The following is a 12,145-nucleotide window of genomic DNA, read 5'->3' on the forward strand; positions in this document are numbered from 1 at the left end:
CCCACCTACTCTTTCCTTTTGCCTCAGCTCCAAATTAAAATGCTGTGTTCTGCGGCTGGGAGGACCTGTGGGCGTAATGTGCCTTCTGACCCCTTATATTTTGTTAGCATAAACACAAGGGTGAAGGAGGAACCCCTGTAGAAGGTGGTAAAACTAAGAAAAATCAGGTTCAAAAATGTAGAAAAAGAAAAAAAAAAAAAAAAGCATGTGTAGTCTATCTTTCATAGTTCCAGCTACTGTTCAGCAATCTTTCTTTAAGTTTGGACACCTTTAAATTGTTCCTGAGGGTGATCACCATATATTTTAATCTAACACAAGATTGGCTTCAATACTTTTTTTAACTTTTTTTATTGTTTGATATATTACTAATATATTTAGCTCTGCTTTGATTTCCTTGTAGTTTGCAAGAAGAGAAAACACTTCTGGAAAAAGAATATGAAAGAATTCCAAAACAAAGTGTAAGTATGAAACATGGGAAAAGACATGTTTTATGTTGTCAGCTAGTGTATTAAAACATCAATGAAAATATTTTTACAGTGTGTAGCTCTAGAGTTCTTTCAATTCCATAGAAAAATTAACAGTATATCATTCAGGTTTGGTAACTCTAGGGCAAGCAGTGCATACCTGATTCATAAAAGATCTCGATATTCTTAAGTTTACTCAACAATATTTTCTACTGTATTCAGTAAATGGATAATGTAAAGATAGCTGCAGGTTCTAGGAGGTCAGTATGGAAAATTCATTTACAGACAGAAATCCTGATAAATTCATTTATGTTTGTTGGAAATAAAATTCTGCTTATTATTAATCATATTTCATAACTTGTTGAAAAAAAAGTTATCATAATTCAATGCCAATGAATTTTCTAATAGCACAAACCTGCAGCTGTAAAAGGGAAAATAATAACCTGATCTTCTACTTCATTTTTAAAGGAAGCAGATAAGAGAATTAAAAAGTTGAAAGAAGATTGTGACGAGCTCAGCAAAGAAGTAATTCAAAGAAAAGCAGAAGTTAATGCAATGAAGGAAGACATTTTATCCAAGCAAAACCTGATGTTAATAGACAAGAAAGAAGTGGAAAAGCTTCTAGAGAACCAGGATAATTTAAAAGTAACACAAAATTAATTATATCTGTGTATGTGTGTGTACATATGTGTATACAGATACATGCATTTGTGCAAGGGAGTAGTGAATCTCCTGGATGTTGTCATTTCAAATCACTAAATGTACTTATTTCATCATTTTTCAATAAGCATGAAACATGCTGCTGTGCTATTTTCACTATTATTCCTTCAGTAAATAATGAAAATCCTGGTTTTGATAATAACAAATTGTTTTCAGAATGCCATGTTTGCTATGCTGTGTTATTGAAGGCTGCCCTAATACATGCTCAGATCCAAGAGACTTAAAAATATGCACCCAGGTCTTTGCAACTTTCCTTTCCATGGTATTAATAACATATGCCAGCATATTAAGAATATTCAAATGTATTTTTTGTTTTGCAAACATACTGACATGGTAAATACCATAATGTTTAATTTCCACAGTAGCAGCTACTATTCCCTGGGACAAGCTCAAGTAATTTGTAAATACATTTCTTGCCTAGTTTCACAGCAGTTCAATGGGAATATTAATTCTGTGAAATCACACCAGATTTTGAGACTATTAACCTAACCTTTCTGTTTTGTTGCCAGGATGAGCTAGTTAAGATCCTTGGTGTTCCAGCACAACTTGGAAAAGAAACTGAGAAGATAAAACAGAAAAAAATGTATGTTTTCCATAAAAAATTAAATATATATGCATTACTTATTTTCATCCATTTGTTATTGAGACCTTAGCATATAGTTGGTTAAAATTAAGATCAACATTTTCAAAATCATTTATAATCCAGTTAAAATCCATGCACTGTACAAAAAAAAAAAAATATATATATACACATATAAATATATATGCAAGTTGAATATGAGCCAGCAGTGTGCCCTGGCAGCCAGGAGGGCCAATCGTGTCCTGGGGTGCATCAAGCACGGCATCGCTAGTAGGTCAAGGGAGGTGATTGTCCCGCTCTACTCTGCGCTGGTGCGGCCTCACCTCGAGTACTGTGTGCAGTTCTGGGCACCACAGTATAAAAAGGACATGAAACTATTGGAAAGTGTCCAGAGGAGGGCTACGAAGATGGTGAAAGGCCTGGAGGGGAAGACGTACGAGGAACGGCTGAGGTCACTGGGCCTGTTCAGCCTGGAGAAGATGAGGCTGAGGGGAGACCTCATCGCAGTCTACAACTTCCTCGTAAGGGGGTGTCGAGAGGCAGGAGACCTTTTCTCCATTAACACTAGTGACAGGACCCGCGGGAACGGGGTTAAGCTGAGGCAGGGGAAATTTAGGCTGGACGTCAGGAGGGGGTTCTTCACAGAGAGGGTGGTTGCACACTGGAACAGGCTCCCCAGGGAAGTGGTCACTGCACCGAGCCTGTCTGAATTTAAGAAGAGATTGGACTGTGCACTTAGGCACATGGTCTGAACTTTTGGGTAGACCTGTGCGGTGTCAAGAGTTGGACTTGATGATCCTTAAGGGTCTCTTCCAACTCAGGATATTCTATGATTCTATTCTATATATACTATATATATATATAGTATATACATATATATATATAGCATATGCAGTGAAGCAATTTACAATACCTTCTTCTAGTGGAAGGTGTCCAGGCCCATGGTGGTGGGTTTGGACTAGAAGACCTTTAAGGTCCCTTCCAACCCAAGCGTTCTATGGTTCTACAGAATTTAAGTACAATGAGGAACAATTTAGAACAAAGCTTAGTTGAAAATTGCTTAACCACTCTACTGCACTGCAATAATATGTATCAGATCTACTTACTAGGTTTTAACAGATAATAATGCTATACTATGTATACTGTGTAATCTAGCAATTAACCTTTTTTAGATATTCTAGGCCTCAGTGACAGCATGTTAATTTATCTCTGTTGGCATCAGTGAAACTGCAGCAGTTTTCACAGCTGACAGCCTGGTCTGAGCAAAATAACCCTTTTCCCTCAGTGGTTATGGAGCAGTCTTTTAGTCAGGTGTGTTTTACTGTGAGCTCCCATCATGAATTCTGGTGTCAAATATTTCAGCTCAGAAATATAAGCCAGTCTCTAGCCTTTCATTTCTCTATTTTCATGTAGCTGTTTTGTCCTCCATCGGAGCATGACGTGCTGCTTTCTGCATCTGTAAAATCTAATTGTTGCTGTGCAATGTCAGCCAGGTCACTCCCAGATGCTGGCAGTCAAATTGCCATCCAGCTGAACAGTGCTTTTTGTGCCCTTTTAGTTACACAGAAGGTTTTGTGTCTCCTGCTTGCAGTCCCAGTTAGTAATACAGTAATTACTTGACAATGTTAAGTTTCTCAGTTCTCAAATTTATGTAATGGTTTTCTTTAACTTTCTCCTCAGCACTCTGCTTAATGTAACTGTGCTGTAATACATCTAAGAAGTTTTCCCTACAGAGCTAGAGGAAAACAGTTTTGAAGAGTGGGTGCATTGTGTAGATTATTAATGAGGTATTTAAATGAGTCTTTCTCCTTAAGTGATATCACAGAATGAACTCGCCAGAGCTTCCAGCCTTGGGAATCGTGTTTAGGAGTGTCACAACCCTGCACCTAGTCATGCTGACAGAAGTCTGTTAACTCTTTATAATACTGTCAAGGTGCTAAGCCACATGTTAGTCTCATGGCAATTTTATTGTTGAGCTGTATTGGCACTTTCAATGCCAATTTGCAGTGTGTGTAATCTGGTTTTGAACATATCAAGTAGATAGCTGTGGCACTGAAACACTTTTGTGTGTCCATGAAAACTTACAACTTTCATTTTCACATTTAACTACACATGGCAAAATGTGAACTTCTACTGTTTTGTTAAAATATATCCACAGTGATGCAGAGAAGAAGAAAGAAGCCCTTAATAACCAAATACAGGAGTTAAACAATACTCTAAAAGCCACTGAAAAAAGGATGGAAGAGATTTTGCAAGAAAGAGAAGATGTAATGAAGGAATTGGACGGAAAACAAGCTTTGCTAGAAAGCAAAAAAAAAGAATGTGTTGCTCTGACAAGATTGTTAGAAATTGGCAGAGAGAAGGAATCAGGAATCCTAGCAGACAGGTTAGAGCAGTAGACCTAAGCTGTAGAGTGTGAGTGAGCACTTCTCTGTTCTGAAAGATGTTTTCTCTGTTGCATTGCTTATGCTTTCCAGTTTTATGTTGCAATCAGTGCAGACTAGAAATTATCAGGCTTGGTTTTGACTTCAGAAATGTTTATATAAAGTGCTGGAATCTAGGATATGGCTTGAAGAAAAAGTTAAAAGGCATAAGTATTTGATAAAATCCTGGGAGAGTGAGACTCTAGGTTTTGCACTGAAAGGGAAAATGTTTATCTCTCCAGTGAAGATGCTTTTTTTTTTTTTTGCTTTTTTTTTTTTTTTTCTGTGTAGCCCACAGAAAGTAAACTAAGCAAATTAATTAAAGAAATAATCAGTATTCTCATTTTCAGATGAGCATTGAAAATTTCTGACCCACACACGTCTGAATTTCAGTGGGGACTGGCCATGTATCTTTCATATTCACTCGAAATTATGAGCTTAGATATATTTAGCACAATAAAATAAACTCTTAGGTTGATTTCAAGCTTCACATTATTCGTTCTTTGCAAAGGAAGATGTCATAGCCATACCCTCAACAGCAATGCTTTTGCCTTTGAAATCTTATGTTAGGTAGTAGCACAGTAAGTTGGAATGTCTGAGTGAAGCCATACTAATGGCCTCATACTAAAAAAAAAAAAAAAATTTTAAAGAAAAAAATTGTTTTCTTCCAGTTATAATTTATTTTCTATAGATTTTTTTTTAGCAGGTTTAGATTGAACAGGTTGTGAAACCTCATTGACATAATTAAGAATGTTATCATTGATTAAAGCTATCAAAAAGTTACCTGCTAATTTTAAAGCAACCAGTGACAGTAGTTTGTAACTTGATCTTGCTACTCATAGATAATTAATGCAGTACTCAAACCCCATTAAAATGATCATGCCTGATTCATACATGTCTTGCTGAAGTTACCTGTTTCTAAAATTCTCTGTGTATCCAATATAGAGAAGTTCTGGAATATAATTTAAAAAAATGTATTTTGGAGAAAAAACAAAAACATGATACCCTCATTCACAAGCAAACACTGAAAGATAGAGAACTGAGAAAATTAAAGAAGATGGAGTTACAGCTGAATGTGATTAATGAGTCTTTGGAACAAGATAAATCACAGCACAAGAGACTCAAAACAGAGGTCTGTATGAACATATTTATCATAAGAATTCCAAATTTTCTTACAGGAAATCCATCTCTGAAATCTTTTGACTGGTCCTAACAGACAGAAGGAGAGAAAATTGTTCTAAGTGTGTGTCTTTTCTGTGTTCTATGCACAGAAATGTACCACAAGCGTTGCTACGACTAAGGAGGCTCAAGGTTTTATAGCTGTAACAAAAATACTGCATCAAGCTATATTGATCTATTCTTGAAGAGTGGAATTTAGTCTGGGAGCATCCTAATCAAAGAGACCTGGGAGATTATTGGCACTGTGGCAGCATGTCTTCCTTTAAAATACTGAGTGATTATGGTCATTTTATACATGACATAGTACAGTAGCTTGCCTATTGGCACCAGAGAATTTTGTATCTGGCAAATAAAGCTAAGTATTGCATGAATCCTGGGTCTTACATCAGGTGACAAAGAGATTCATCTTTTTCAAATTTGAAGATGGCTTGCGCAGTGTTCTAAATAATTTATAATGCATTTAACATTATTCTTGGGGGCAGGAAACAAGCCCTATGTAAATTTGGTATTAAATGATATAATTCCCTATTTCATTTCCACTCAAATTTCACTTTTCTCAGTTCTCTCCCTACATTACTATTTCACACATTACTCTTTTCATATTGACTTACTGTTTTATTTATTCTGCTTTTAAAGAGCAGTTTCATTCTGTTTGTCCATTTGAAACAATTCCTTCCTTCTGTCCTTCCCTTTCTTTCTTTAAAAAAAAAAAAAGAAAAAATGTTTACAACTTTTTCATATTCTTTTTCTTTCATCACTGATTCTTCTAGTCCTTTTTTCTTAAGCTTTCTTTTTTCTATATCCCTTCCTATATTGAAAGTCAATCTTATAAAATTCATCTTACATAGTCAAGTAAATATATTTTTTCCCCAGGAGAATTATTTATCAATTATCTGATTTAGAAGCATAAGGGGTTAATGTTTCCTAATTTGATATTGTGTCACTGCAATTTTTTTATCATTCTAAGCAATTCAGGCAGGAAAAAAAAGTCTTATTTACATCACTGTAAAATTGTTTTTACTGTATTAGTAGGGGATATTCACAGACAAAGATGAAATTTCCTCCTGAATTCACATGTGTATTAATCACCTGGTAATTCCAGCCTACCTGGGGAGGGGAGAAGCTCTATATAATCAGACAAAAAAGTTTTAAACTGAGTTTCCTGAACTGTTGATTAAAGGGCATGCTTATATTCCAGACTTTGATATTAAAGCTCATATGGAGATTTTGTTCAGTATCAGCTTAGAGAATCTGAGAATTTTTTTATTATTATTTTTATTTTTTCCCTGTGTTCCTATTGAAGAAATATTCCTGGAGGAAGAATCACAATTGTTCAGAAACATGTAATGTTAAAACCAAATGCCATAACTCACTGACAGCTGTGGTTAAAGTTCACTGTCTTGGGCGAGATCCCAACCCAACCGCTTTACACTGTGTGAAAGGGCTGGAGACCTGTAATGGGACCATAAATTTTAAATTGCATTGAAAGGATTCCCTCAGAGCTACGCCAGGTTATTCTGCAGGCTTGTATGGGTCTTGCCAGTTGCAGCATTAGGAGGAGCGAGGGAAAGGGAATGCTGCTAAGACATAAAAGTGTAGTTACAAGCAATGTCTTACTCCAGAAGTTACAGGATAGTACCAGAGCATAACCAGGCCAGGAAAATATAGTCTTTTTAGCCCACCAACCCTGTTCTCTGATTCTCTTTGCTCTTTTAGAAGAGCAAATGTGAAAACACCTCTGTCCTGCAGCACGGTCACTCAAATGCAGTATTGGAGTAAGAAAGTCTGGAGCAGCCAGCTTAATTCTACTTTGCATTTGCTCTCTTGAGATAATTTTCATTTAGAAGAGTTGGGACCACAGAACTTAAAATATTTTATTATTCAAGTGGTTCAAGTGCCTGTTTGACTGATATAAGCCAGATTTACACTTATTCAGTGTGATTCCAAGTGAAATTTTCACTGGAAGTAATTGCTAATATAAATGCTGCAGAAACAACAGTACATCAGTGTGTTGCCCCCAATTTCTCTTCAATTGTCTGCACAAGTGCAGAATGACTGGTATGTAGAATAAGGAAATTACATGAACACTTCCTTCAAATGTGTTTTTCTTCTTGTTAAGTTGTGAAAGGTCAGCTATTGCTAAACGTCGACATTCTGTGTGAAAGAGAACTGGCGGCCCTGGCTGCCACCAGCCCCAGAGCAGGGCTGCTGTTCCTCTCCCTCCATGGATGTGCTTTCATCTGGCAACCCAATGCAAGGACAGCCAAAAGTGCCTAAGTTTAGTCCTGTCTGATGTCTAAGGACAAGAGTCCTTAATGGATTAAATATGTTTGTGTGAGCTTTCTACATTTAGACTCGAACTCGATGGCATCTCTTGAATCCCATCATGGAAATGTGGAAATGTCTGTTTACAGCCACCCCAGCCTTTCGCACAGCAGAAGTGGTAACGAATGCAAACGGTTGTAGTGGGATTGTTCCAATGTATTTTAATCAGAAAATAATTTCTTCCCTTACACATTTCATTTCAATTTTATAATAAACAGATTCTTCCATATTGTACAAAAAAAAATGTGTAGCACATAACCATATTACTTGTTTGGACTTTCTAAAGGCTAAGGAGGAAAAATATATATATATTAAAAATGACACAGGCATGAAATAACAACCTCATTAAAATTATTGGTATTTTCTTCCTTCAGCAAGATCAGAGTTAACATATTTATGTAATTGGTTTTTCTGATATATATATTTTTTATTTGTGGCTTAGTTGCTGAAAAGAATAATGAGTGTACATTCAGTTACTTAAATTGGGCTTTGTGAAGTTCAGTCCTTACAGTTAAATTCTGAATAGAAAAGCTTGAACAACTTGCAAGTATTGCTGAGGAGCTCTACTCAACAACCGATAACTCTTGGATTAGGTACTATCACAAACCAGAAAAAAAAAAAAAAATCATTTCATAATGTATGTAAGTAATTGAAACAGATTTTCTACATTTTACATTTTTCATACCTTTTGTTGGCATCATGCAGAATGTGTGATTTATTTTTGTAGGCAGAAGCTATCCCTAAAAGTAATGAAGTACTATTAGAAAGAAGACGAGAACTGCAGAAGGAAATTGAAATGAACAAGAGAAGTTTAGCTGAACAGGTGATGTGTTCTGCTTTCTCATACTTACTCACTGTAACAGTTGCTTTACAGCTATGAGAATAAAGGGAATGAAGAAAAAATGATGAGCGTTTCTAGCTGCATCTTTCTGGTGAGAAAAGAAAAGAGTATTTTCTTCAGTTTTAAAGACTGGTTGCTTGTCATATTTGGAAAACATCTTTCAGTGTTACTGGTCACATATTGGAAGGTAGAAAACACTTTTTTTTTTTCTAGTTTAAGTCCTTCTGACTATCATTACCTATACTGCAGCTAGAAATATGATGTGTGTAAATTTTCTTTGGGTATGGCACAGTGTATTGTTAAAACAAGGACAACTCAGAATTGCTAAATTAAATTTAAACTAAATTTTCATTTTCATAGTTTTGTCATTTCATAGAATCATGGTTTGTGTTGGAAGGGACCTTAAAGACCATCTAGTTCCAAATCCCTTGACATGGGAAGTGACAACTTCTAATACATTTGTAGATGCCTGTCAATACTGACCATGGTCAAATACACTGTGGAAATGCAGATTCTTCAACTGTAAGACTATTAGTACTTGCCACTGTACAGATGACTTTATAGCAAGCAATATATTTCAGACATATTTTTTTCTTAAGATCATATTCTCTTATATTCTTACCCTCATATACATTTCTATTTTGTGCCTTCTTTGAATTAATGAGCTTTTTCAGGTGGAATTCAGCTTGGTTTTGAATACATATACATAGGCATTTCCATATCACTATTTGTATATGGAATATGTTTTTAATGGACAACAGTAGTCAGTAATGATCTATATATACTTGGTGAAGCCTGGAAATATTTAACGATTATAGAGGGATGTAAGTGGATTCAAAGATTACACAAATAACTGTTCTGATCATTTAACCTTAAAAAAAGTCCAAATCTTGATTTTAAAATTGCCAGTGTGGGAGAGACAATCACAGTTCTGCTCATTTTTTTTGGTGGTTAATCTGTGTTAAAAATGTGTGGTTTTTATCATCTAGCTTGAGTTTAGAGTTTGTCTAGCTTTAGCTTTCAGTCACTGGGTTTTGTTATGTTTGACCTCTAATTTGGGAAGTCTGTTATCAGATTTATGTTCACTTTATGGCTACAACAGACTCTGATCCACTTCTATCTTGATTTAAGGAGATAAAGCTCTTTGAGATTCCTCATGTAAAACTTGTTTTCCAAACCTGTTGTAGTGAAGATCACTGCATAGTCCAGTTTTGTTACTTTTCTATTTAATAGCCGAAAGACCTGCTAGACTGAGGAAGAGAAACTTCCTAGGTGATAAAATATTTTAACTCGTTGCTAAGGGATTATGCATAACATTTCAGCTGGTATCTTTAAGGAAACTTTATTACATATTCATATTTAAATCCATGTAGTCCATATATATGTGCACTTTGCAGGTAAACCCAAAGTGTTTCAAACTTCAGTTTTGTCAACACTACTGCATCAATCCATAAGGAACTGAATTTGCTTTTCTTCAGGAAATGATATCAGATACAGATGCCCGCACATTAGACGAATGTATCGCTGAAGAGAGACGGCTTTTCAAAGAGCAGGAAAAATACAGGAATGAGTTATCCAGACTTGCACATCTGACGTTGCTCAAAGTTGAAGAGAAGGAGCAAAAATGTAGGGAAGTTCAGAAAGCCCAGGTAAAAAATTGTATCTCATATAATTAGAAGAATATTCTAAAGTAAAAGCTGGTATAAGGAGAAATTAAATTACTGTTGAGGGGAACCTTACAGACTCTCATTTCCCTCTTCAAAGTTCCACCACCAGGCAGGAAGTTCTCAATTCTCTTGTTTTAGTGACAATTCATGGTGCAGTGCAGTAGTGTGCTGCAATATCACAACACAATTGAAACAAGGTGTTTGAAAGGAGGTTTTCTTTCTAAAGAATAAAATAAATAATTCTGAAAGAAAGAGGTAGAAAAGCAGATAGCTGAGATTCTCAGAAGTACAACAACCATGTGTTTTATTGTGCAAATATGTGGACATTCGAAGATAATAGACCTGCTACTTATTCCAAGGCCAGGTGCCAATTTTTATTTTCCTGATACGCTTCAAGGTTTAAGTCATTCTATTAATTTGAAGGAAGAGGGAAAGAAAACTTTTCCTTCTGAATAGTCACTGGGTTTGCTGGCATTATAGTATCATGCGTGTCCTATGATTTTGCACAGTCTGCACTAAATACCAGGAACAAACTGGTTACACTTTCTCAATGTATGTCTGTATTAAAATAAATCAGATAAGCTGCCCCTATAGCACTTTGGGAATATTTAACTGTCTATGGAAATAGTCAAAGGAGCATGTCAGGCTTTACACATTTGTTAAAAATAAGTCCATAAACAGGTAAAATCATAAAGAAAATAAATTAACACACCTGCCTAGGATTGCAACCCAAGATCCACCAGCTTTTCCTAATGTACAACCTCCTCGTATCAGTGGGAGGTAAGAGAAGGCCTGTCTACTAAAAGTTAATGACCGAGACTATTAAGGACCGAACAGAACTGAAATCAAGAGGTAAGAGCCCTAACAAAATGTGTGTCATTCTACTTGAATCTGTAATTGTTTAAAAGGCAGGGAAAAAAAAATGAAAAAGGAATTTTATTTGGAAAATCGCACCAGAAATTCAAGGTACAATTTCAGTGGTGCATATGCCAGATAATTATATTGTGATGGAGTGTCTGATTAACAGAAACAATAGAACTCCAGATAGCAGGGGACCGATCATTTTAAGATGCAGCATCAAATCTATTATCTACATTAACAACAGTCATTGTAAGATTAGTATACATAGAAAGACTGTGTTCTTTAATGTTATAGTAAAAGTATTTCATTATAATTAGAACAAGTTCTTGGAACAATTCTGCCTCACTGTCTTTTCCTCATCTAATAGGAGTAGCTGTTTCAGTCACTTCTTTGAAGATATTTCTTTGAAAAATCTAAAAACCTTGGATTTTTAGATTAGAAAATTCTGAAGTGCTTACTGAATTCTATTTTACATTTCAGATACAACTCCAAAATAGTCTTAAGGAAATAAAAAGAAAGGATCTTGAAATAGAAGTGTATAAAAAGACAAAAAGAAAAATCCAAAAACAGTAAGAAAATAATAATGATACATTTAATAAAATAATGCTTTTTAAAGCATTTTTATTGAGATAATGTGTGCATTAACCTACAATAATTAATTCCTATACACTTGTCTTTTCTTCAGACTCAAAGGATTTACTAAAATATGTGATGTAATCCAAAATGAAAGGAATAAATGTATAAATTTGGCACATATTGCTCAGCAGAAAGCAACTGAACTTAGAAAACGGGTAAAATTGATAGAAAATGAAATAGAAACTTTAAGGAATACTGTGATAACCAAAGAAAGGTGAGTTTTAACTAAGCTATAGCTCACAATTATAAAAATAGGAAAGAATTACAGAAAACCTTAAGAGATAATCCAGTTCCACTACGCCCATTTCTTCCTTGAAAGCCATTATCCTGATTTTTAAAACCTGATCCAAACTTAGAAATGTTGAGACACCCTTACATAATCTGCTCCAATTTCTTATCACCCTAGCAATTCACAATTAGGCTGTGCATCACTGCATGGCAAGGAAGCA

The 12,145-nt window shown here is 35.3% G+C and overlaps 1 protein-coding gene across 1 annotated transcript in view; it reads left to right on the plus strand.

Annotated features, from left to right (window-relative positions):
* CCDC146 (coiled-coil domain containing 146) overlaps window positions 1-12,145 on the plus strand; it is a 72,232-nt gene that overhangs the window by 46,167 nt on the left and 13,920 nt on the right. The window contains exons 6-14 of the mRNA XM_084507510.1: window positions 401-458; window positions 933-1,109; window positions 1,694-1,767; window positions 3,923-4,150; window positions 5,133-5,319; window positions 8,419-8,514; window positions 10,011-10,181; window positions 11,541-11,629; window positions 11,746-11,910. Of these exons, the coding sequence (XP_084363636.1) occupies window positions 401-458; window positions 933-1,109; window positions 1,694-1,767; window positions 3,923-4,150; window positions 5,133-5,319; window positions 8,419-8,514; window positions 10,011-10,181; window positions 11,541-11,629; window positions 11,746-11,910 (1,245 nt within the window). The remainder of the gene's footprint in view (window positions 1-400; window positions 459-932; window positions 1,110-1,693; window positions 1,768-3,922; window positions 4,151-5,132; window positions 5,320-8,418; window positions 8,515-10,010; window positions 10,182-11,540; window positions 11,630-11,745; window positions 11,911-12,145) is intronic.

This window comes from Aythya ferina (genome assembly GCF_964211825.1).
Source record: "Aythya ferina genome assembly, chromosome: 1".
Taxonomy (NCBI): Eukaryota; Metazoa; Chordata; class Aves; order Anseriformes; family Anatidae; genus Aythya; species Aythya ferina.